The 24802-nt window shown below is 40.3% G+C and overlaps 1 protein-coding gene across 3 annotated transcripts in view; it reads right to left on the bottom strand.

Moving 5' to 3' along the window:
* Positions 1-1162: 1162 nt before the first annotated feature.
* The window catches only part of VPS8 (VPS8 subunit of CORVET complex), a 130873-nt gene continuing 107233 nt past the window's right edge, over positions 1163-24802 (bottom strand). For all 3 annotated transcript variants that reach the window (XM_060768051.2, XM_060768050.2, XM_067465910.1), the window contains exons 43-46: positions 21156-21325; positions 18811-18979; positions 4657-4737; positions 1163-2312 (exon numbers count right to left, since the gene is read on the bottom strand). In XM_060768051.2, coding sequence (XP_060624034.2) covers positions 2160-2312; positions 4657-4737; positions 18811-18979; positions 21156-21325 — 573 coding nt within the window. In that variant the 3' untranslated portion in view covers positions 1163-2159. The remainder of the gene's footprint in view (positions 2313-4656; positions 4738-18810; positions 18980-21155; positions 21326-24802) is intronic.

Raw genomic sequence — 24802 nt, 5'->3', positions numbered from 1 at the left:
ATAGCTTTGTGGAAGGGCCCCAAGATGCACATGCTGCAGGTATAATTACTGACATCCTAGAGCAAAAACACAAACATAGTATTGCAGTAACTCCTTCGCCATCCATATTTAGTAGTCTTAAATCCAGGTCTCACCTGAAAACTCTTTCACTAAACATCTATACAGATGTCTGTTGGCCTTGCTGCCTCTTAGCCAAGCTCCAGAAACTGGGGTGGCAGTTACACAAAGATAGCGGCTGTTGGCTCCTCCCTAGATCAAATCTCTGACTCACTTACACACAATAGATGCTCTGTCCCTGAAACCACTTCTAACATGGTAAGTTTCATACTTTTTATTTCCCAACCCCCTTGGGATACCAGGGTATCAATTTATGGGGGTAATGGGTATAATGTAAAGTCACAATGCTCCGTCATTTTTATAAGCACCAGGTGCATAAGGTAGGGAAAAAAAAGCAGTGGCTTACAACACAAGGTTTCCATCAGGGTCATTAATGGAGCCCCCATTGCCGCAATGGGTTAAACCCTTGTGCTGGCAGGACTGCTGACTGAAAAGTCAGTGGTTCGAGTCTGGGGAGCAGGGTGAGCCCCCATCTGTCAGCTCCAGCTTCTCATGCATTGACATGTGAGAAGCTTCCCACAGGATGGTAAAACATCTGGGTGTCCCCTGACCAACATCCTTGCAGATGGCCAATTCTCTCACACCAGAAGCGACTTGCTGGGGGAAAAAAAGATAATTAATGGAAATGTCTGCACCATCAATGATGCAAAAATGTTCTTAGAAAAATCACTGTTGTGGAATACTAAATAAGAAAATCCAAACAGTTCAGCATAGAATATGACCAAAGATTGATTCCACATTCTGTAGCAAAGATGCAGGGTGGGATCTGTTGTTCTTCATGAATCTCTTCATCCACACTTCTTACATTTATTTACAAATATCATGACAACAGCAAGTTCCCTGGAGCAGGCAAGGAAAGATGCCGAATGCCAGCTTTTGGAGATGTACGTGCATTAAACAGGATGCTGATGGGCAATTTTGCTATATTATGAAGGAGTCAGGAGCCATTTGCCTTCCATTCCTAAATAGCAGGTTGTTAATTTTCTGTAAAGGAGTCAGAGCGAGGGGAGAGGGAAAGAGAATGGAAAGAACACTGACAACCATCTGAATGCCTTCTTTTAATTCACTACAAAGTTCATTACAGATAAATGGACTAGGGTGGCAGCAAGACACAATGAAAGGGGATGTTCTTTCCATGCAGCTTAGAGACTTAGCAGCAGCAGCTACCATCATAAATGATGAATGTGCTGTTTTATTTTGCTACATGAGAAACAGTGAGATCACTGTGGAAATGCTGGCACTGGGCTGGCGCAGGCTTCAGAAGCTGGCACCAAATATTTGCCATTGTCTAGTTGGCCGAACAGCATATTCCAGTGTGTTTTGTTAGCAGGATTTCTGAGGCTGAGAAGTGGCATTTTCCTAGAATAGGACCTGTCACAGTGAACTTTTCTGAATCACTATCACGGAGGCTAACATACAACCACTTATTAGGATGACTGAAATCAGAGGAGGAATGCTAGAGAAAGACTCTTGCAAGAGTTTTGACAAACGGGCCGTCCTTGGCAGCTCTGCCTCATTTAGCTTAGCTGCACATTCTGCATTCATACTCTAACTGTAGGGTTCCACCGCTTGTGCTAAATTTAAATGAGATAGTTAAAGGAAGCCTGAGAAATGTCAACTTTAGATTAGTGACATTTGTTGTATTCCCTTGGTACTCTTCTCTAAGGGAACAGACTCCAATTATGTAAATAAGGTCTTGCTGCAGACTCGCTATCCCTGGGGTTTAGTACAGTTGCCCCGAGTACTGTTGTGTTCAGCTCCAGCAAGGAACACCATAGGTTTAACAGAGTAGTTGATAGCTTTCAGCAAAGCCTACCGGAAAGAAGGCCCAGCCACTTTTTAAAATGTTCCTTCTGCTTTGTTGAACAAATCACAAAAAGAAAAGGAAAAAAAGACAGCCGATCCCTGCCAAGACTCTGCATTGTGGCAATGTCCTGTCTGCTTTGTTCAAAGTGAAGCCCTCTGAGCCATTTCCATCATCAGGGCATGGAGTAGCAGAGCACCTCCAACTACTTTTCATGGTGTTCTCATACTAGAAGAAATTAGTCATCCAGAAGAGGAGGAGGTGGTGTGAGGTGAAGCTGGAAGGTCTCATTTTGGAAGACATTATTCAGAGCAGAATCACCCTGGGAGATATGGAGAAGCCCATGTTTTTCACCTCCACGATCTCGAGAAAGTTCAGTCAGAAGAGCCAACTGCAAAATAAAATAATAATGATGATGATGATGATGATGATGATGATGATGATGATTGGCACCCTGGGTGCAGTGCCTAAACACCCTGGCCTGCACTTAAACACAATTGGTGCTGACAAGATTACCATCTGCCAGCTGCAAAAGGCTACCCTACTGGCATCTGCATGCATTATTTGCTGATACATCACACAGTCCTAGACACTTGGGAAGTGTCTGACATGTGATCCAATACAACAGTCAGCAGAGTGATCTTTTTGCTGTGGACTCATTTTGTTGTGTTTCAAATAATAATGACTCTGCAAAGACTCTGGCACAAGCCAGCCAAGATGGTTCCAGTGGTGATCAGCACACTGGGTGCAGTACCTAAAGACCTTGGCCTGCACTTAAACACAATCAGCACTGACAAAATTACCATCCGTCATCTGAAAAGGCCACCCTACTGGGATCTGCACACATTATTTGCCAATACATCACATAGTCCTAGACACTTGGGGAGTGTCTAACGTGTGATCCAATACAACCAGCATAGTGATCTTGTTTGCTGTGTACTAATCTTGTTGTGTTTCAAATAATAATACTTCTTTATTTATATCCCGCTTTTCTCCCTTATGGGACCCAAAGCGCTTTACAAGATACTAGCTGTGCCCTGCCACGCGTTGCTGTGGCCTTTAGTAAGAGTTTTGAAGTCTGTGCCTGGCCTCTCTTCCTTCCTTCACTCGCCCTCTTTCCCTCTTTCTCTCTCTCACACTCCTTCCTTTCCCCTCTTTCTCTCTCTCTCTCTCTCTCCCTCTCTCTCTCTCTCTGGCATCCCTCCGTCCTCCCCCTTCTTTATGCTTGTGTGTAAACTTGAGTATCTTCTGTTGGTCATGGGGGTTCAGTGTGGCATGTTTGCCCCAATTCTGTCGTTGGTGGGGTTCAGGATGCTCTTTGAGTCTTGGTAAACTCTGAATCCCAGTGACTACAACTCCCAAATGTCAAGGTCTATTTCCCTCAAACTCCATCTGTGTGGATATTAGGGCGTATTGAATGCTTTGGTCCGGATCCATCATTGTTGTCTTCCAAGTCGCCCCCTCCCTTCTCCCCACCCCTTCCCTCCCTGAGTCACTCCTTCCCTCCTCCCCCCCCTCCGGAAAGACACGCCCCCTCCCTTCGCCCCACCTCTTCTCTTCCTGATTGACTCCTGGAAGGAAAGGGGTGGGGCGAAGGGAGGGGGCGTGTCTTTCTGGAGGGGATGGGAGGAGGGAAGGAGTGACTCAGGGAGGGAAGGGGTGGGGAGAAGGGAGGGGGCGAATTTGAAGACACGCCTCCTCCCTTCGCCCCACCCCTTTCCTCCGTGACTCACTCCTTCCCTCCTCCCTCCCTCTCCGGTTAGACACGCCCCCTCCCTTCACCCCACCTCTTTGTGTGTGCCACGCGGGGGGGGGGGGGTGAGGGGCGGCGCGTGCGCGCGTGGCGGGGAGTTTGCACCACGCACGTGTGTGTGTGTGCCGCGCGGGGGGAGGGGGGGAGGGGCCGTGCGTGCGCGCGTGCCGGGGAGTTTGCGCCAGTGCGCATGTTCAGTTGGTTTGCGGTGTTTTTGTCGTTGTTGTGGTGTTTTTTTAATTTGGAGTACATTAGTTTGTACCGAGTGGGTTGTCCTAGGGGCATTGCAATTCTGGTTCAGTTTCGTTGGGGGGTTGTGGAGTTATACGGCTCCGTACGACGCCCCTTACAGATTTATATTATAGATTAAAATCATGTAAACAACAATCCAGATTACATTGATAATCAGTATAAAACATCATAAAATAACAATTTAAAACAACAATAAGAGACATTCACATTCTTGTAGCACATTCTCGTGGCATCAAGAATACTTCTTGCTACATTATGGTTATATTACAGCATGCAAGAAAATTAAGTAATGTTGACAATATAAACACTAACCCAAGAGGCAGGCAACAGTAAATTAATTACCCCATAAAAGGAATTTTAACAGTTACAACTCTTTCAATACTAAATATATTGATTGCAATGGGGTCTTCTAGGGAACTTGACAAGGGAGGCATACATTCTAAAGCAGTGGTTCTCAACCTGTGGGTCCCCAGGTCTTTTGTCTTACAACTCCCAGAAATCCCAGCCAGTTTACCAGCTGTTCGGATTTCTGAGGGTTGAAGGCCAAAACATTTGGTGACCCCCACAGGTTGAGAACCCTGTTCTAAAGGATCAAGAACTAAACTGAACTTTGTCCCTGTCTTCCAAGGAAAATACAATGATCCCTGAGATAATTTTAAATACTTCTGTTAAAAGATGCACATCAAAATTAGTCACTATGTTTTGATTACAAGTTAAAGCATAACTTTACCCTGGAGGTTCCTCGGTACAGGCGGCAAAGCTGGTCAAAAGCTTGGGCTTGCTGAGGATCCAAGAGAGACTCTGAACTGGTCTAAGAAATAATATTACAAAATCACTAACACAAATCATCCACGTTAAGCAAGGCATTTATATATACATCAATGTTCAGTCAGACCTGAGGGATAATCAACTTTCACAAAACTAGAGCAATATGTTTATAAAGCTGACCAAACAACAAAAATAGCTAATCACAGACAAACATCCACTGAATTCAAGCTTAGCATATATTCGGATCTAAATCAAATGGGAAAAACGCCCAACTAAATTAAACCTGGAAGAGTTGTGTTTTATATAAAAAAGCAGGAATTGAACTGGGTTGCTGTGAGTTTTCCAGGCTGTATGGCCATGTTTCAGAAGCATTCTCTCCTGATGTTTCACCCACTTCTATGGCAGGCATCCTCAGAGGTTGAGGGGTCTGTTGGAAATTAAGCAAGTGAGATTTATATATCTGTGGAATGTCTAGGGTGGGAGAAAGAACTTTTGTCTGCTTGAAGAAAGTATGAATGTTGCAATTGGCCACCTTGATTAGCACTGAATGGCCTTCCAGGTTCAAAGCCTGGTTGGTTGCTGCCTGGCAAACACAGAATGTTGGACCACTCTAACAACTACTATGTCAGACTACACAGAGAGGCCATTGAAATCCACAAACCTTTGGACATCAAACAGAAAGAAGGAAACCATGAAAATGAACAAAACGTGGCTACTAGTATTAACAAAACTTTAAAATCAGGACAGTAAATAAAGAGCAACACTCAAAAAGCAGGGGAATTCCAGACAAGACTCAATCAGGGCCAGCTAATACCTTCCAGCAAAGGATTCCCCCAGGCAGTAATCAGTCAGCTTTGAAGCTGCAAGGACATTTAATCAAGGTAGCCAATTGCAAATTCACAATTGCCTCATGCAAACAAGATTTCTTTCTCCCACCCTGGACATTCCACAGATATATAAATCTCACTTGTCTGGTTTCCAACAGACCCCTCGACCTCTGAGGATGCCTGCCATAGATGTGGGTGAAAAGTCAGGAGAGAATGCTTCTGGAACATGGTCATACAGCCTGGAAAATTCACAGCAACCCAGTAATTTCTGTCATGAAAGCTTCTGACAGGAATGGAACTGTTTGCCTGGCATACATATTGGGCATAAGGACTTTGTGAAGATGCTCAGCTTGTTGTTCTGTTAAGCACAATACAGATTAAATCATTACAATGACTGCTCACCTCTAGTTTCTGTAAAAGAGGCCCAGACACTCCATGATTTCAGTTCTTAATACGAGGATCATGGCTACAAGCCAATATGGGACCTACCTATATGTGTGTGGTCTTCCTATACCAAAGATGATACACAGTCATACATATACGCAAACAACCATATCAGTCACTAGCCAAAAAACCTCCAGAATTATATCTAATTGGAATTATACAATCCCCAGTCTCTGAATAGTTAACCATGCCAGGTGCCCATGTGTAAACCACGTACAAAACAACAGAGCTTCCAATACATAGATTTTTTGAAGCATTATGTTTTGTGCTCCCTGTCTTTTCAACTTTCAACCTCCATAGCACTCTTGCAAGCAAAATAATTAGTTCTCCCAGCTAGTGACTGGGGACACAGATTGGAGGCATTTGCTATCGGTATATCTGCAGCTGAGATAAAGGTTAATGCTCCAATCTTTGAAACACAACTGCCCATGCTAAAGAAAATGTCACATTGTTTTAATGTCCCTGAAGGACATTAAATGCAAAATCATCAGGGTTCAAGGGAGAGCCTAATCTTGGCGATCCGTTTGGTTTGGGTAGAGGGGCACAAGTGAAAGAGATGATAAAGATGATATATTGCTTGGGTCCAGACTATCCGAAAGACTACATTTTCCAATGTGAGTTTGCTGAGTTTAAGCCCTTCGAGGGAAGCCTTTTTCCCTTCCTCTCCCTGCCATAGGTGTATTTGGTAAGGGCTTTCTCAATGGTTGCTTCCAGGCAGTGAAATTATCTTCCAAGAGAGATTAGGCTGCCCTGCCCTGCATCTGCTTTATATCCAGCAATAGGCAAATATCTTTTTATTTGAATAGTTATCCATGAATAACGGGTTGTTGCAGAAGTGTCTTATATATATATGCATATATGTGTGTGTGTGCACCCATGGACACTATATTTTTATTTTCATGCTGTTTTAAATGCCTTTAGGTAATAGTAAAGGTTTTCCCCTGACATTAAGTCCAATCGTGTCCAACTCTGACAATGGGTACTCATCTCCATTTCTAAGCCGAAGAGCCAGTATTGTCCGTAGATACCTCCAAGGTTATGTGGCCAGCATGACTGCATGAAGTGCTGTTACCTTCACACTGGATCGGTACCTATTCATCTACTCACATTTGCATGTTTTTGAACTGTTAGGTTGGCAGAAGCTGGAGCTCACACTGATCGCCAGATCTGAACCTGCACCCTTTTGGTCAGCAAGTTTAGCAGCTCGGCAGTTTAACCCACTGCACTTTAAACTGTTTTATATTCATGTTGCTGATTTTTTAAAATGTTTATTATAATCACTGTATTTTACCTATATTTTGTTTTATCTTTGCTGTGAGCTGATACCATTGAATAAATAAATAATGGTCACAAAACATTCCCTCATGTCTTCATTTAGAAGTAAATCCCACAGTAATATAGACTGACTGCAAGGACAACGTACCTAGGATTACAGACTCAATGTGAAATCTGATAATTATAAGGACTGAGAAACAAAATGAAAAAGCCACAGCGTCAGTTTCTGGATGGCTGGGAAACATCCGTCGCCATGGATCCAAAGGTGACTTATGCTGGCAAAAAGGCACTCGTGCAAGGAACAAATTCAACTGGTTTTCTATATTTCTAAATCCCCCATTTCAGGGATCTTTGGACTCTGATGCAAAGCTTTTGGGTGGCATTAGGGATAGTTGGAGGGCAGGGTTGAGCTAAATTTCATTTGGGTGTCAATGTAGGCAGGTCCATTTTGTAATACACTTACAATCCCAATTAAAATCCCCAAATACTGTCAATGTTACAATGCTGACCAATTAAAATTCTGATTAAACATTGAAGGTTTAGGGATTTTGTCCTACATAAATAAGAGTCTAGTGTCTAGATCCAGGGAAGTCATGCTACCCCTTTATTTTGCCTTGGTCAGACCACACCTGGAATATATGTCCAATTCTGGGCATCACAATTGAAGGGAGATGTTGACAAGCTGGAATGCATCAGAGGAGGGTGTCTAAAATGACCAAGGGTCTGGAGAACAAGCCCTATGAGAGGCGGATTAAAGAGCTGGGCATCTTTAGCCTGCAGAAGAGAAGGCTGAGAGACATGATGGCCATGTATAAATATGTGAGAGAAAGTCATAGGGAGGAGGGAGCAAGTTTGTTTTCTGCTGCCCTGGAGACTAGGATGCAAACAATGGCTTCAAACTACAGGAAAGGAGATTCCATCTGAACATTAGGAAGAACTTCCTGACTGTTTTGAGCTGTTTAGCAGTGGAACTCTCTGCCCCGGAGTGTGGTGGAGGCTCCTTCTTGGGAGGCTTTTAAGCAGAGGCTGGATGGCCATCTTTCAGGGGTGCTTTGCATGCAATTTTACTGCTTCTTGGCAGGGGGTTGGACTGGATGGCCCATGAGGTCGCTTCCAACTCTATGAGTCTAGCTGTCACATAAAGGTAAAGGTGCCATCAGTTGGGGGCCCTTCTCCCCAGCAACAATACTAATATTGTGTTATACTAGTAGTATAATATATTGTATATACATATAATATTGATAATAATATTATAAAGTAATATAATATAATACTACTAGTAATACAATAATATAATATAATATAAATTATTAATTATATATTACATGTAATATTAATATTTTGTTTTATGTCTGTTATAACAGGTTGTGTTTTTAATTTAATTTTAGTTGTTACATTATAATTCGTGTTTACATGTTGGGCTGTTTACATTTTGTTAGTATGGATGTATTGCTGTTGTATTCGAGCATTGAATGTTTGCCATTTATGCTTGGAATCCACCCTGAGTCCCTTTGGGGAGATAGAGTGGAATACAAATAAAGTTTTATTATTATAATAATATTACAGTATAGTGGTATAGTATAATATAGTAATATACAATGCTAATATTATGCTATGCTAATAATATAATATATCATATGTTCATATAACTTGTAAGTCACTCTGAGTCTTCTTTGGGGTGAGAGAGGGCAGAGTATAAATGTAGTAAATCATTAAATAATTAAATAAAGGTTTCCCTTGACATTAAGTCTAGTTGAGTCTGACTCTGGGGAGTGGTGCTCATCTCCAGCTCTAAGTCGAAGTGCTGGCATTGTCCATAGACGCCTCCAAAGTCATGCGGCTGGCATGACTGCAAGGAGTGCTGTTACCTTCTCGCTGAGGCGGTAACTATTGTTCTACTCACATTTGCATGTTTTCGAACTGCTAGGCTGGCAGGAGCTGAGGCTAACAATGGGAACTCATCCTGTCCATGGATTTGAACTGCTGACCTTCCGATCAGCAAGTTCTGCAGCTTAGCGATATAACCCGTTGTGCCACCATGGCTGTCACATACATCTATATATTTTATTTCCTCTCTCTTTTATTTTTAAAGTTAGTGTATTGCAAAAGCACTGGAGAGTCCACTTTGTTCTCAGCAAGCGTGAATGTTTGTGTAAATACTGGATTCAAGCACAGAATTAAAAATGTAATAAGGGCTAAAATGGTGAGAGGGCTTTTGTGTTGACATTTCATCTCCAAATCCACTTCCCTTCTTTTTCAATTGGAGAGCAAAGGAGTGCTACACATTAACTCTTAATGTGCAACTTTTCAAGTAAGAGTAACTAACATACTTGCAAAGAAAAAAATTATTGTAGATAAATTACATTGTGTCCTCTCTTCAGAAGCATGAAACAGACACATTGGGAAAAAGGAGGCAGAAGATGGTAATCGGTTCTTATCTAGAGACAAGAAAAATGTAACGTTTCTGCCCCCCTTTGCTGTTTCTAACTCGTATGTAACTATCAATCAGATTGTTCTTTGGGCTGATGAGCTGAGATATTGCAGGCAATTTTCCTGTCGTCATGGAAACAAGTGCTGCTAGGCATTTTTCGAAAAAAACTAAAGAAAATCTTTTTATTCAATGCTGTAGGGAATTTTGTAGCAATCTGACATCTGTGTCATTGCACTGGGTGTATCCCTACTTCATCGTGCAATTTCTGCTTCAAACATCAGGAGCTGGCCAAATAAGTATTAACAGATAACCCAGATCTTAGATTGTTCAGCCGCTCCAAGTATCAGGTTGCTTTGCATCAAATCCTACGTGCGAAGAGGACTGCAGAATCCCTTTCCAAAGTCATCGTAAAAACACCTTTTTGAAACTCTTCCAAAAAAATGCAAATATCCTTGCAGCAGGTATACTGAATTTGAAGGATGATTCTTGATACTATCATCTGTTCTCTCATGAACATATGGAGAGAGATAAAATCTGAAAGTGTTGGAAATAGCAACCTTCCACAAGCCTCCTATACTACTTATGTGTTATGTATATAATTCAGATTGCTTACTATATTGTATACGTGTGAAATGGTATGCAGTTTTCTCTTAACTCTATGTTGTTTGAGCTCGTGGGAGGGACTCCAGATTATGTGATCAGATCTGGGACTATTCAGACTGAGACTCCATTTTAGAAGTCAGTGTATTTAGTGGGTTGTTGTGTATTTAGTGTATTTAGTATTGTGTTGGTTATGCATTAGACATGAGACTATATCAGACTGCTGAGTTATGCTTTAGATAAGACAAAGAAGAGACTGAGAATTTACTGTTTAAACTTTCAACTAACAAGCAAAGTATCTGTATGCTGAATACATAAAGTTCATAAGTAAACCAACTATGTTACTTTTAACAAAGACTGCTTATTTCTGTCTCTTGAAAGTATGATTTAAAACCAAATTTATTTTACAGGAGAGTAGATGTTTTGGGGCAACTGAAGTAACACTTCTGAAAATCTGCTATATATTTTGTGCATTGGCATAATCTTTGTTCCTATCAGTTCAAAGAGATAACCAGGTATATCAATCTAACAACTGAGAAACCTAATTTGCCTGGCATGAATACTAGTGGATACATACCACTAAAGAGAAGATTCACTCAAATTACTTTTTATCTTTTCTAAGGAAAATCATACTTTACAAAAAGGTTATGATTATTCCAAATGGTGTTAATGTCAAATAATCTCCAAAAGAGTCATGCTTCCAAAAGGCTATGGAGATTTCTGGTTTTCCAAAAGGTTATGATCTCAAAGGTCATCCTTTTCCCAAAAGAAATGATTTGTATGATCAATTGTCTACATGGTAGCCTCCTAATCTCTCTCTCTCTCTCTCATTCTCTCTCTCTCTCTCTCTCACACACACACACACAGAGTCCTTAAAGTCTCTTTATCATTTAAATGTATTTACCATTGAAATGGTAAAGAGACTCTATGGGCACCCTGTATTTCAATGTATGTATTTTATTTGTACCACAAAGTCTGGTGCTAGGTGAAGTGACCCTCTGTGATGTCACTGCCAAAGAAAAGTGACATGTGGATAAGGGAAAGGGAGGAAGGGAAGAAAGAGCCACAAAGAGTCATGTTGCCTTGGGAATATTGTGAGTTAGGACATTACAGAAGGTAGAAAGGAAAGAGAAGGAAAGGAAGAGAAAAAGAAGAGGAAGAAAGAAAAGGAGGAAGGAAGAGAAAGGAAAGGTGAAAAGGTATTAGGGAAGGGAAGGGAAAGAAAAGAAAAGAAAAGAAGGGATGAAAGTAGAAGTGAAGGGTATATGCTAGTGTTTTATTACACATCAGGCTACTATTCCCTTATGGTCATGCACTCTGCCCAAATGTATCTTCCGTTTGCAAGGTCTCAGTTCTTTCCTTGCTGGAGAAACTAAATAAAATAGGTAAAAGTTACCTTTTTTCAATTTTGGGGAGAGAGAAAACAATTCTCACTCCTGGTGCTGCTCAGAAAACCTTACAAGCACCTCGTAGGGCTCAGAGAGCAGCAGGCTCTTTTTATTTTTATTTTTGCAGTTTCAGGAAATAGCAGCAATGCCCCAAAACTTTGTCAAGGATGGTATTTGAGGAATTGCTCCTTCCAAGGTTCTTTAAAAATTATTCTGAGCTTGGGCCTATTGTTAATGTGGCCATAATCCTCTTAGAAGTATTTTGTATCACACACCATCAACCTGTATCACTCAGTTGCTTTTGAAAACAACATCTAAAGGTAACTATTCTAGTTTATTTTGAGGAAAAACAGCTTCAAGGTACTCATGACAACTATAACATCAACTAACTATTTCAACATAGAAATTTCCCATTATAACTTGTCCTCCTCCTGCCCCAAAGTAACAATATGGGCTCTGTATTGATCTATAGCAGAGGTAGGCAATTCTATCCAAGTGGATTTTTTCCTCTCCTGCTCATCTAGACTGGCCACATGTCAGTCAAAATGATCTATAAATAGAGCAATGGAGGAGGGATTCTGGTACATGGATAGTATTTTCACTTGTTTTTGTTGAAAAAGCCAAAAAAATTATATGAACTACCTTTTTCTAAAATTGTATTCCCCCCCCCCCCAACCCTGCTATATGGACTGAGACATACACATATACATATACTTGTTTCAAACCTGGACTGCAAAGGCAAGATTTGTCTTCCCTTACAACTATGCAAATTCCCCAAAGATCAATAGAAAAATGGCAAAGCACTACATTATTCAGCTAAACTGCAGATAATTGATCAAGAAGACTATGATTGATGAAGAGCCTGGAATTCAAGACAACATTCATCATTGCCCTGACAAAATCATACTTCAGCTTAATCTTGCAAACTTTCCAAAGGCTCGTTTTAAAAAACATAAAGCACAGAAATCTCTCATTTAAATTGGCAGCTGAAGGTATCAGAAGCACTAATAACTTTTCTCACAAATTTAGAGCTATGTTGTCTCAGCCTACTGTAGTATGTGAACTTTTCAAAGCTACCGTTTTTTCAATGGCCCTCTGTAATGTTTTGGAAAACCAGAAATCTCCATAGCCTTTTGGAAGCGTGACCCTTTTGGAGATTCACTGGCATTCACACTATTTGGAATAATCATAATCTTTTGGAAAGTATGATCTTCCTAAGAAGAGTTAAATACTCATTTGAGTGAATCTTCTCTTTAGTGGTAAATATCCACTACTATCCATGGAAGACAAATTAGGCTTCTCAGTTGTTAGACTGATAGACCTGGTTATCTCTCTGAACTGCTAGGAACAAAGATATGCCGATGCACAAAATATATAGCAGATCTTAGAAGTGTTATTTCAATTGCCCTCAAAACATATCTACTCTCCCATAAAATATATTGGTTTTATGCCATGCTTTCAAGAGACAAAAATAAGTAGTCTTTGTTAAAAGTAACATAGTTGATTTACTTACAAACTTCATGTATTCAGCATACAGCTACATTTCTTATTGATTGAGAGTTTAAACAATCTGTTCTTTAAAGCATTCTGTTCTAGTCTCTGTTTCATACATACTAACACTCTCTTCAGTCTAATACATTACTGAACACTGACTCAATAAAGACTGACTATACACTGCAGCATACTGACACTGACTTTACACTAACCCTGACAATTGCATACTCTGCTGACTGACTTCTAAGCTGTACTGATTTCTAAAATGGAGTCTCAGTCTGAATAGTCCCAGATCTGGTCACATGGTCTGCAGTCCCTCCTACAACCTCAAACAACATAGAGTTAAGGGGAAACTGCATATCAATATATACATACAATATGGTAAGCAATCACAATTATACAGTAGAGTCTCACTTATTCAACATAAATGGGCAGCAGAATGTTGGATAAGCGAAAATGTTGGATAATAAGGAAGGATTAAGGAAAAGTCTATTAAACGTCAAATTACATTGTTATTTTACAAATTAAGCACCAAAACATGTTTTACAACAAATAATCTGAAAAAGCAGTTTAATACACAGTAATGTTATGTAGTAATTACCATATTTATGAATTCAGTACTGAAACATCACAATGTATTGTGGATCTGGACAGAAGGCAGACTGCGTTGGATAATACAGAACATTGAATGAGTGAAGGTTGGATAAGCGAGACTCTACTGTATACATAACTAATATAGGAAGCTTATAGAAGGTTGCTATGCCTATAGTAGTATATGAACTTTTCAAAACTCACCGTCTTTTCAATGGCTCTATGTAATGTCACTGGGAAAGAAAGGTAGCAAATATTTCTGAGGAAGGGAGAGATGAAAGAGAAAAAGAAGGGAAAGAAAGAAAAAAAGCAGCAAGAAAAAGGAGGGAAGGGATAAAGGAAAGAAGAGAAAGGAAAGGGGAACAGCAATGAGGGGAGAAACAAAAAGAGAAAGAAGGGATGAAAGTAAGGGGCAGCCAGTTGTTAATAAAACAAAAGTGTCAAGGACTTGCTAATTCTTTACTACATAACCCATAGGAAACAGACTCCAATAGACTGAAGCTTTGCCAAATAAAATTGGTTAGTTGTAAAGACTTTTTGTTGTCTCTGCTGCACTAGACTATCATGGGGACCCCTCTGGAAATTGTTTCAATTAATAAGATGAGACATGATTACTAGTTTGAAATAATGATTAACAAACACACAGAGCAGAAGTTAAGATGCCCGAGAGAAAATGAAACCATCGTATCAGTCCAGTGACTACTGGTAGCCTTCAGTCGCTCTAGGTTTCAACACACTGAACTGATTCACTCTATTTCTGCAAGTTTCTGAAGTATCTTTACACTCTGTAACTAAGGGAATAGTTTGTACAAACCACTTCACTATCAGAGAGATCACCCCATGGATGACTGGTGAACCTTATTCTCCCAAAGAGGAGGAAGCGGAACGAGGGTCATCTTTTGGGCCAGGGCCATGTGCGTGTGAGTGAGGTGCCGATTCTTGCATTCTCATCAGACATTTATGCTGCTATTGCAGTCTAGCTGCCAGCTACATTGCCTTGGGCCCAAATGGACTGTGCTGCCAATTGTCATTTCTGAAATCCCTCCTTCCAGCTCGTCTTGGCAGTGTGCCGCTCTTGCCGAGAGCAGCTAACTACAATCTGGGCTACACTGTCTTTCCTTTTTGCCTGTCATGGTCTGTAAACCAAAAGGAAGGAAATGAAAGGGTGGATAAAGCAGGTGTGCTTGCACTTGGCACAAAGTGAAATTTCTTCCTGCTATTTAAAAAATAATAACACAGAAACTGCACTGCACTGTAGTCCAGAGGTCAAGAGAAAACTATCCTGCTAATGTTCAGGTTTGAGACTGAAAGCAAACCTCAGAAATACATTTAAACTTTCTGATATTAAATAAAAGTTTCTCTGTACTCCTTTTTTTAAAAACAGCAATTTCCCCGGCATGGCCTCTGTTTTCCAGTGTGGTTGCTGAGATGGATGCTCACAGATGAGAGGGAGAAAGAGAGAGAACAGAGCGTGTTGGGTTGCTGTCAGTTCACATATAAATCTCAGCCTTACTTCAAAATTCAAGCTGACAGTCCATTTCGGAAGAGTAGAAATGGTACTAAGAAATACACTACAGATGCTTGGTGGCATTTTCAGTACCAATCCCTTTTTGCTCAAAGCATTCTGAAGAAAACTAAAAGAATCCAAATGCAAAACTTTACATGTAGTCCTGAAGTATTTTCCATTCACCTGTATAGAAATGCATCTGACAGAAGTATTAAAGAATTGCAAAAGGAAGTTTTCTACATTTCCTTAAAATAAACCCTGCAGATACTGAGCCCATACAACTTTGAGAATAAATAATGTAGTCTTCAAAGGGAGGGGGGTGCACTAAGTTGAATAGTATTTATCTTAAGAGTGCTCAAGGACTTTCAACTGTCCATCTACTTCATGTTCAACCAGCTTCAAAAGCCAAACAAATTAGAAAACAGACAGTTGAAAGCAGATGCGGAGAACAAACAGCTTGTCTTTTAAAAAGTTATTTGGCCATTCGCATGGTGCAATGGGTTAAATCCTTGTGCTGACAGGACTAAAGAGGTTCGAATCCTGGGAGATCGCAGATGAGCTCCCTCTGTCAGCTCCAGCTCCCATGTGGGGACATGAGATAAGCCTTCCACAAGGATGGTAAAACATCAAAAACACATGGGCGTCCCCTAGGCAATGTCCTTGCAAATGGCCAATTCTCTCACACTAGAAGCAGTTTCTCAAGTTGCTCAACACAAAATATATACACATACATACACATATACACTAGTCATCCCCTGCCATGTGCTGCTGTGGCCCAGTCTGTGTATATGTGTTTTGTGTGTGTATATATGTGTGTTTGTGTATATGTGTATATATGTGTATTTGTGTGTATATGTGGTTTCACGCATGTGTTGTAATGTTTTTTTTTTGGTATTTTTAAGTCCCATCTGCTGTGTTTTTCAGTGTTGTTATGAGTGATGGTCACTTGTTGGCCTGATAGGTGTCTTGTGCCCAAATTTGGCATCCATTCATCCAGTGGTTTTTGAGTTATGTTAATCCCACAAATGAACATTACACACACACACACACACACATATATAGCTTGAGAGTGCATTAATCAGTTCTACTTCAGTGCAGACAGAGTAAAGCAATGAATTCTCACAAAAGCAATAATTTGTTTAAACATTCATTTCAAATCTAATTGTTTTGTTTGAGCTGTTGTAGAACCAGGTCTCAGGACCAGGAGATTTTGTTGGGTGCGTTGGGCGTTCTCTAGCTACAAAACATCAATTCCCACTGCAGTCATTTTTCTTTGTCTTCAATGGATATTAATTTTCTCTGATCCAATTCAAGTGTAAAACATTTATACTCTGAAATCAGGATTTTCTACTACTTTGCCTTAGCAGCTGGATTACTTAAAGCTTCTAAATTATCATTAAGCAGCTTCCAAACAGAGAATGAGTCAGCACTGTGATGAAACTACAAATAATGCAAGTTCAATTTTTGAGAGGCATTTAGATGAAGTAGTGTATCTAAGGCACTTTTCAGTTCTTCACACATTCTCAAAAAATCCCTCTCTCATACACACATACTTCACACTCCATGAAAAGAAAACATCGCTATGGAAAGCCTTTGTCTCTGTTTATACTAACTTCCATATGGATATGCACAGAATCCAAGTGTGACTCAGTACACTTCCCTTCTACATTTTTTCAACAACCATAGCTGGAATCTTATTTATTTAGACCTATTACAGAGCTCAACAAAAAAAAATCTTGCTATCTTGGTTTTTAGGCCTGTTCTTGGAGTTATTTGGGGTGCTGATTCAGAAAATTGCACTGGATAGATATCATCAGCTCTAGCTCTTTAGATAAGGTTATCATGATGTTCTATGGGCGAGCAGATGAAGACTGGTATATGGCATATATTTTGTATCTCATAAACTAGAGCTGATAGGGGAAAACTTGTGACATTTTTGGAATCAGCTAGTCAAATATATCCAGAAACAGGTCTAACATTTGAGACATCAAAATGTGTGTTGGCCAGTGTTATTATTCTTAGTGAATTCCTGGATGACATTATAGGGTGAGCATGGCTATGTATATGTAAACCTGTTTTTACACATATGCACACATACATATATACACACATGCAGAGCCACTCTAAACATCTTTGCAGAAGCATACAAGAAGCTTGCCCTCTCATTGAACATTGAGAAAACCAAAGTGCTCATCCAGCAGTCACCAGCCAATACCTCTCTAATGCCAGAAATACAGTTTAACATTAGTGAATGTTGAGCATTTCCACAACCTTGGATGCCACCTCTCCACAAAAGTCAACATTGACACTGAAATATAACACCTCCTGAGCTCGCCGAGTGCAGCATTTTTCCAAATGAAGCAGAAAGTGTTTGAAGATCGGGACATTTGTAGGGAGACCAAGATGCTCGTTTATAAATCTACTGTCCTCCCAATCCTGCTATATGCCTGCGAAACGTGGACTGTCTACACACATAACACTCAACTCCTAGAAGGATTCCATCAGTGTTGCCTCTGAAAAATCCTGCAAATCTCTTGGGAAGACAGGCAGAAAAATGTCAGCGTGCTGGAAGAAGCAAAGATCACCAGCATTGAAGCAATGCTCTTATGCCATCAACTCCACTGGACCGGCCATGTTATCCGAATGCCCAATCACCATCTCCCAAAGCAGTTAGTATACTCCCAACTCAAGAATGGGAAACATAATGTTGGTGGACAGGAAAATAGATTTAAAGATGGGCTTAAAGCCAACTTTAAAAACCGTGGTATAGACACTGAGAACTGGGAAGCCCTTGAGCATTCTAACAGGAGGTCAGCTGTGACCAGCAGTGCTGCAGAATTCAAAGAGGCTCGAATGGAGTGTGAAAGAGAGAAACGTGCCAAGAGGAAGGCATGTCAAGCCAACCCTAACCGGGACCACCTTCCACCTGGAAACTGATATCCTCACTGCGGGAGAGCATGCAGATCAAGGATAGGGCTCCACAGCCACCTACGTACCCACAGCCAAGACACTCCACATAGAGAACCATCATCCTCAGGCTACAAGAGATCGCCTAAGTAAGTAACTAAATAAATAAATAAATATAAAGAACGCTGCCTGTTTCTGCTTGTGGAGAGTTTTCAGGACTCTTAGTCCTTCCTTATCTGAACATTTTTACCTTGAAATAGCAGGTGGATGTTATCTGATTCCAAGGAGGTATTCTAGCATGATATTTGAAGGCAAAAGCTAATGTGTTTATCCACCATTTGACACACTCATAGATAAATAGGTGATCTATTATCGCAAATGACAGATTACTAATAACAATCTTCTGTGATGTGTCTTGCATAGAACAGTAACACTACAGAAAAGATATCACGGATGCATTCTAGGACAAGATGAAGTCATTTGCCTATTATAAAACACATAGTTCAGTCCGAAATATCTGTGTCCAATGAGGCAAGAACTATCTCAAAAACTTTTAAAGAAGTGGAAGTTTTTATCAATCAGTGAAATATCGGCCTTATTTTGCTGGGGTGTTCCTTAAGGCCCCCCAGAAGGAGGGTCCGCCAAGACTTACCTGAGTCAGAGATACAGGAGTTCTTCTTTTCAGCTCTGAGGAAGCTTCACTTAGTTTTCCTCCCTTGTGACTGGCACTGCATTTAAAACAAGTCCATCTTATCTGTCCTTTTGATTCCGTGCCACACTCTTTACTCATCAAACAAAGAGAGTGGTACAAATGGCCACAGCTGTTGGAAAGACAAATGATAGCAATGACAATGTGCACATAGGATTCTGTAAGCAAGACTCCGCTTACTGTTCTCTCCTGCAATTATGGGAGTATAAGTAGTTTTTGCCTCACGGTGAGGTTCACGTTAGATGGTCCTTATAGCTAGGAAGTAAGTGCTCCTACTATTCTATATTAATTATAGTTTTCCATCAGACCACTGATGTTGCCTGGAAACACAGATTCCTGTCCTACAAGGCTGAACTCATTTCCAATGCAGCACACTCATTTGTTTCTGCAGTTACTGCTTTTCTGTTTACAGGGGAAATAACCCCCTCCCCACCAATATGGCCCCTTGCCTTCCAATACAAGGGAACAGGAGGATTGTGTACTATGTGGCCTATGGAATAGCACTACGAGAAGATCTTGTTATCTCTCCTGAAGGAAAGTAACTATCTGGAAAAGGCATTTTATCCCTCAGGTCTATGAGAGGGAGGAAACCCTTGTTCAATGATATATATGTAGAATTTTAAATTACAAAATCTAAGATTACTTGGATTATTATTAGAGGCGTGCAATTTGGCCAAAAGACATCCCGTTTTGGGGCCCATTGTCAGCTAACCCCTCATTCTGTTAAGCAGGAAGTTTTTAAGGGGAGGAGTGTTGCCTTTTTCACCTGGCAAAGATACAACCCATTGGCTACAATGGGAAACTTTAAAGGCTCGATCCTCAGCCATTTTACGGCCTATTGCATGAAACCAACCTCAGTTTTAGACCCCATTCACAACTGCAGTCCTGCCATTGTTTCAAAAAAATTCACCAATATACTATTTTTTTAGAATTATTTTAAGTTTTAACCATAATATTTTTTAAAATAAGACAAACCACAAACAAGGGTTCTGGGAATTGTAGTCGCCAGTTGTGTCTATTCTCAGCCAATCAGAGCATGGACACCACCAGGACTTTTATTGGCTGAGAAACAGAGAGAGAAAAAAACTTCAACTCCTATCATGCTCCAAGAGGAACTCAAGAGACTTTTCAATGCTCACCCCACGCAAGTGCTGCTGGGAAAGTGAGTTCCCAAGGCCCTTTAAAAAATGGATGGAGGCTGCTTCCCTGCCACTGATATGCAGACTTTACTCCTTCCTCTTCAGAACTGATAAATCTGGCTCTTTTAATCGGTTTTGCTGGGCTTCTTGTCTCCATCCTCTCCATTCTGTTTTCGGATATTATGCAAAACAGCCCACTGAGAACTACAAATCTTTTTCATTCAAACTGATTTGGGCCCAACCCTAATAATTATCATTCTCTTCTTTAGATACACTTCAGACTTACTAGTATAGCTACACTTATATTACAGTTCTTTAGCAGATCTGAAACACATTGTTTTGTGCAATAAGCAGGGAACAGAAATTAAAAAAGACAAGCGAACAAACCTAATTAATTAATATCAATGTTTTAACTGTTATGTAATAGGATTTGATATTGATGTTGCTGATACTGTTGGCATTGAATTGTTGCCTGTGTTAGCCACCCTGAGTCCCCCCTCGGGGGTGAGAAGGGCGGGGTAGAAATGGTGCAAATAAATAAATAAATAAATAAATAAATAAATAAAGATTCCACATATCAACAGCACATATCATAGCAGGGTATTAATGATTACGTCCTTCCCTTTAACTAAAATATCTGAGTGAACAAGTAAGTTTCCTTTTGGAAAAATCTATTCTAATGCTAACAGAAAACATATTGTTTTCTGGTACACACCTTTTCTGATTAATACACTCAGGGAATTAGTATTAAATTGCTTCTCATTTAGTCAATTAAAAAATTAATTCTTTATTTCTATTCCATGGCTGGTAACAAAACAGTTTATAGGGCTATGACTCAGATGAAATGAGACCACCCATCTCCCTTGCCAAATTCTAGCTTTTGGTAGTTGAAGGACAGGGTCACATCCCTGTATCAAAATATTACACTCTGGTGGCTCTTTAAAACTGACAGAAATGGAATATTTAATGACATTAATAAAAAGTTTAGACTAATCCGTAATCCACATTTCAAGACACAATTGTACAGATGGCTGTACAGTTATAAGCCTGTACACAGAGAGCCTCCCTCTCTACTCTTTATTATTTACACTCTTATCTCCACTCTTTATTATTTTCTTTCCACTTATAGGTTTTCTGATCCTTAGTTACCTGAATACTATGATTTGGTCAGAAGTCTCTTGTCTTCTCTTGTATTGCTGCAGACAAATACAGCAGTAATCTTGCTTGGGATTGAGCCCTCTAGTCACAGATGCTTTTAAATTGCGCAAAGACCAATGGAGGTCATGATTGAGTAGGTTGGTTGTTGTCTCCAAAAGAGTCTAGTCAAGCAAAAAGAAGGATACAATAAAGACATCACTCATTCTGTTAAGCATGCTACTTACATTCTGCGTGTGGCAAAGCATCTCATCAAGAAGATTAAGAGCAGGAATGACACTTCTAGACATGCACATTCAAAATGCTATCCTTGCGTTCCGGCGGTTCCAGCATTTACCGCAATCTATTTTATGTATTTGATACATTTTCCACAATGCCAAATGTCATCCATTGTAACAGCTTTCTTTAGCGGCAACATCCTTTTTGCAAACAATAACTGCCAAGCCTTATCACGTCTTATCATCTGACTCTATTCCATTAACTTTAAAGTGATTGTTTTTAAATAGCCAAACAGAATCTTGATTATTGAAGGTTGATAATGTTTTCTTCCAAAAGATAAAAACTTAGTGAATAACCATCTTCTTCTATGTCATCTTTTATAAATTACTAGCTAACAGAGAGACCTCTGGTGCTAATTCCTTCTCAAGTTATCATGTGTCTATAGCAGGCATGGGCAAACTTCGGCCCTCCAAGTGTTTTGGACTACAACTCTCACAATTCCTGGCCTCAGGCCCTTTCCTTTTCCCACTCACCTGCTTAAATAGGCTAGGTTTTTATACATATGAGATAGCCTTGAAAATTAAAGTACAAAAAGCCATCTACTTTCACAGAGATATGGGTTTGTTTTTTCCATACCAGGAGCGACTTGGGAAACTGCAAGTCATTTCTGGTATGAGAATTGGCTGTCTGCAAGGACATTGCCCAGGGGTTGCCTGGATGTTTTACCATCATGTGGGAGGCTTCCCTCATGTCCCTGCACGAGAAGCTGGAGCTGACAGACAGGAGCTCACTCTGCTCCCCAGATTCGAACTGCCAACCTTTTGGTCAGCAGTCTTGCTGTCACAAGTTTAACCCATTGCACCACCGAGGGCTCTAGGGATATAGATGGAGTCCCCTCACAAAGTGGAAAAACCAGGTTCATCAGTGCAACTCTATGGTCAACATTCAAAGGAAGTCAATGTGAGAAGATACAACAACTTCCAGCAGAAATGGACCATAGATTTGTCCTGGAGAACTAAGATTCCAAGACGGAAAATTTTAATAAAATCTGCTAGTAATCAAATTGTTGTTACAAACATCCTGAAAGAAAAAGCAGGAAGCTGAATTGGAACTTAACAGCAGACAGGGTCAAAACAGGGGTAAAAATAAAACAAATGAAAAACAGACCCAGGAGTGCTCTGAATGGGTGTCATCACCTTCTTGTACTGTGTTCAGTTTCCTTAGTAATAAGATCACTAGTGAAAGGCAGTACAAGATATATGTTCTCCCCTGCAATACTGTTCTTTTTAATCTAGGTTTATCCTTTGTTGGAGCTTGTTAAAGTAACAGGAGCGCAGACTAACATGCACTTAAACTGACAGAGGCACAGTCGGCAAGAGAAATAGTAGCACGCAATTATAGCAGGAATAGTGTACTGTCAGCATGTTTCTATTTCATATTAATCATTACCTCCTATTTCTAATATTCAAAGATATAAAGCAAAGAGAGAAGTATCAGCAACCTTGGGGAGCCCTTGTGAAGCACTTGAGGTCGAGAAATATTTTAAAAGCCCAGTGAGGACTGAAAAGGTGTGCTTGGTGGGAGAGAGTAGACCAAAAAAAAAAAAAAAAAACAGGGTGGGGAGGAGAATGGAATAGAAGAATGTATGGTCAGCATTATAGATTATTAAAAAGTTGCTACCATGTTTTTTGACAGGGCCTATTTCTATATATAAAATGTATGAAGATTGTAAACATATAAAAATGCTCGTTAAATTCAATATAACTACTTCCATGTGTTGTTTTTGTTGCTTATTCATTCAGTCACTTCCGACACTTCGTGACCTCATGGACCAGCCCACGTCAGAGCGCTCTGTTGGCCGTCACCACCCTCAACTCCTTCAGAGTCAAGCCAGTCACTTCAAAGATACCATCCATCCACCTTGCCCTTGGTCAGCCCCTCTTCCTTTTCCCTTCCTTTTTCCTCAGCATAATTGTCTTCTCCAAGCTTTCCTGTCTTCTCATGATGTGGCTAAAGTACTTCATCTTTGCCTCTAATATCCTTCCCTCTGGTAAGGAGTCAGGCTTTATTTCCTGGAGTATGGACTGGTTTGATCTTCTTGCAGTCCAAGGCACTCTCAGGATTTTCCTCCAGCACCACAGTTCAAAAGCATCTATCTTCCTTCACTCAACCTTCCTTATGGTCCAGCTCTCACACCAATAGGTTACTACAGGGAATGCCATTGCTTTGACTATGCAGATTTTCGTTGCCATTGTGATGTCTCTACTCTTCACTATTTTATCGAGATTGGACATTGCTCTCCTCCCAAGAAGTAAGCATCTTCTGATTTCCTGGCAGGAGTCTACGTCTGCAATAATCTTTGCACCTAGAAATACAAAGTCTGTCACTGCCTCCACGTTTTCTCCCTCTATTTCCTAGTTGTCAATCAGTCTTGTTGCCATAATCTTGTTTTTTTTTTATGTTCAACTGCAACCCAGCTTTTGCACTTTCTTCTTTCACCTTGGTTAGAAGGCTCCTCTGCTCCTTCTCACTTTCGGCCATCAAAGTGGTATCACCCACATAACTAAGGTTGTTAATGTTTCTTCCAGCAATTTTAACTCCAGCCTTTCCCAATCTTGAACCGATCTGTTGTTCCATGGTCAGCTCTTACTGTTGCTACTTGGTCCTTATGCAGATTCCTCAGGAGAGAGACAATGTGGCTTGGTATGCCCTTACCACCAAGAACTTGCCACAATTTATTATGATCCACACCAGGGGTCCTCAAACTAAGGCCCGGGGGCCGGATGCGGCCCTCCAAGGTCATTTACCCGGCCCTCGCTCAGGGTCAACCTAAGTCTGAAATGACTTGAAAGCACACAACAATCCTATCTCATCAGCCAAAAGCAGGCCCACACTTCCTATTAAAATATTAATAAGTTTATATTTGTTAGAATTGTTCTTCATTTTAATTATTGTATTGTTTTTAAGTGTTGTATTACAAGTAAGATATGTGCAGTGTGCATAGGAATTCATTTATGATTTTTTTTTCAAATTATAATCCAGCCCTCCAACAGTTTGAGGGACTGTGACCTGGCCCTCTGTTTAAAAAGTTTGTGGACCCCTGATCCACACAGTTAAAGGCTTTAAAATAGTCAATAAAACAGAAATAGATGTTTTTCTGAAACTCCCTGCCTTTCTCCATTATTTAGCGGATATTGGCAATTTGGTCTCTCATTCCTCTGCCATGTGATGATAATGTAAAACCATCAATGCAAAAAATCCAGCACAAAAAGAGGAATTTAGAGTAATCTAGTGTCAAATATTGGGGAAATATCTGTGACCCAAAAACAGTCTGTGTGTAGGTCCTAGATGATTTACCACCAGCCTTTTCAAAGCTTATCTTTTATGCAGGTTTTCTGCTACTCACAGGCTGGAATGATTGC

This window comes from Anolis sagrei, chromosome 3 (genome assembly GCF_037176765.1).
Source record: "Anolis sagrei isolate rAnoSag1 chromosome 3, rAnoSag1.mat, whole genome shotgun sequence".
Classification (NCBI taxonomy): Eukaryota; Metazoa; Chordata; class Lepidosauria; order Squamata; family Dactyloidae; genus Anolis; species Anolis sagrei.
The sequence above is the reverse complement of the archived record's forward strand: the minus strand, read 5'-3'. Positions and strand labels throughout refer to the sequence as shown.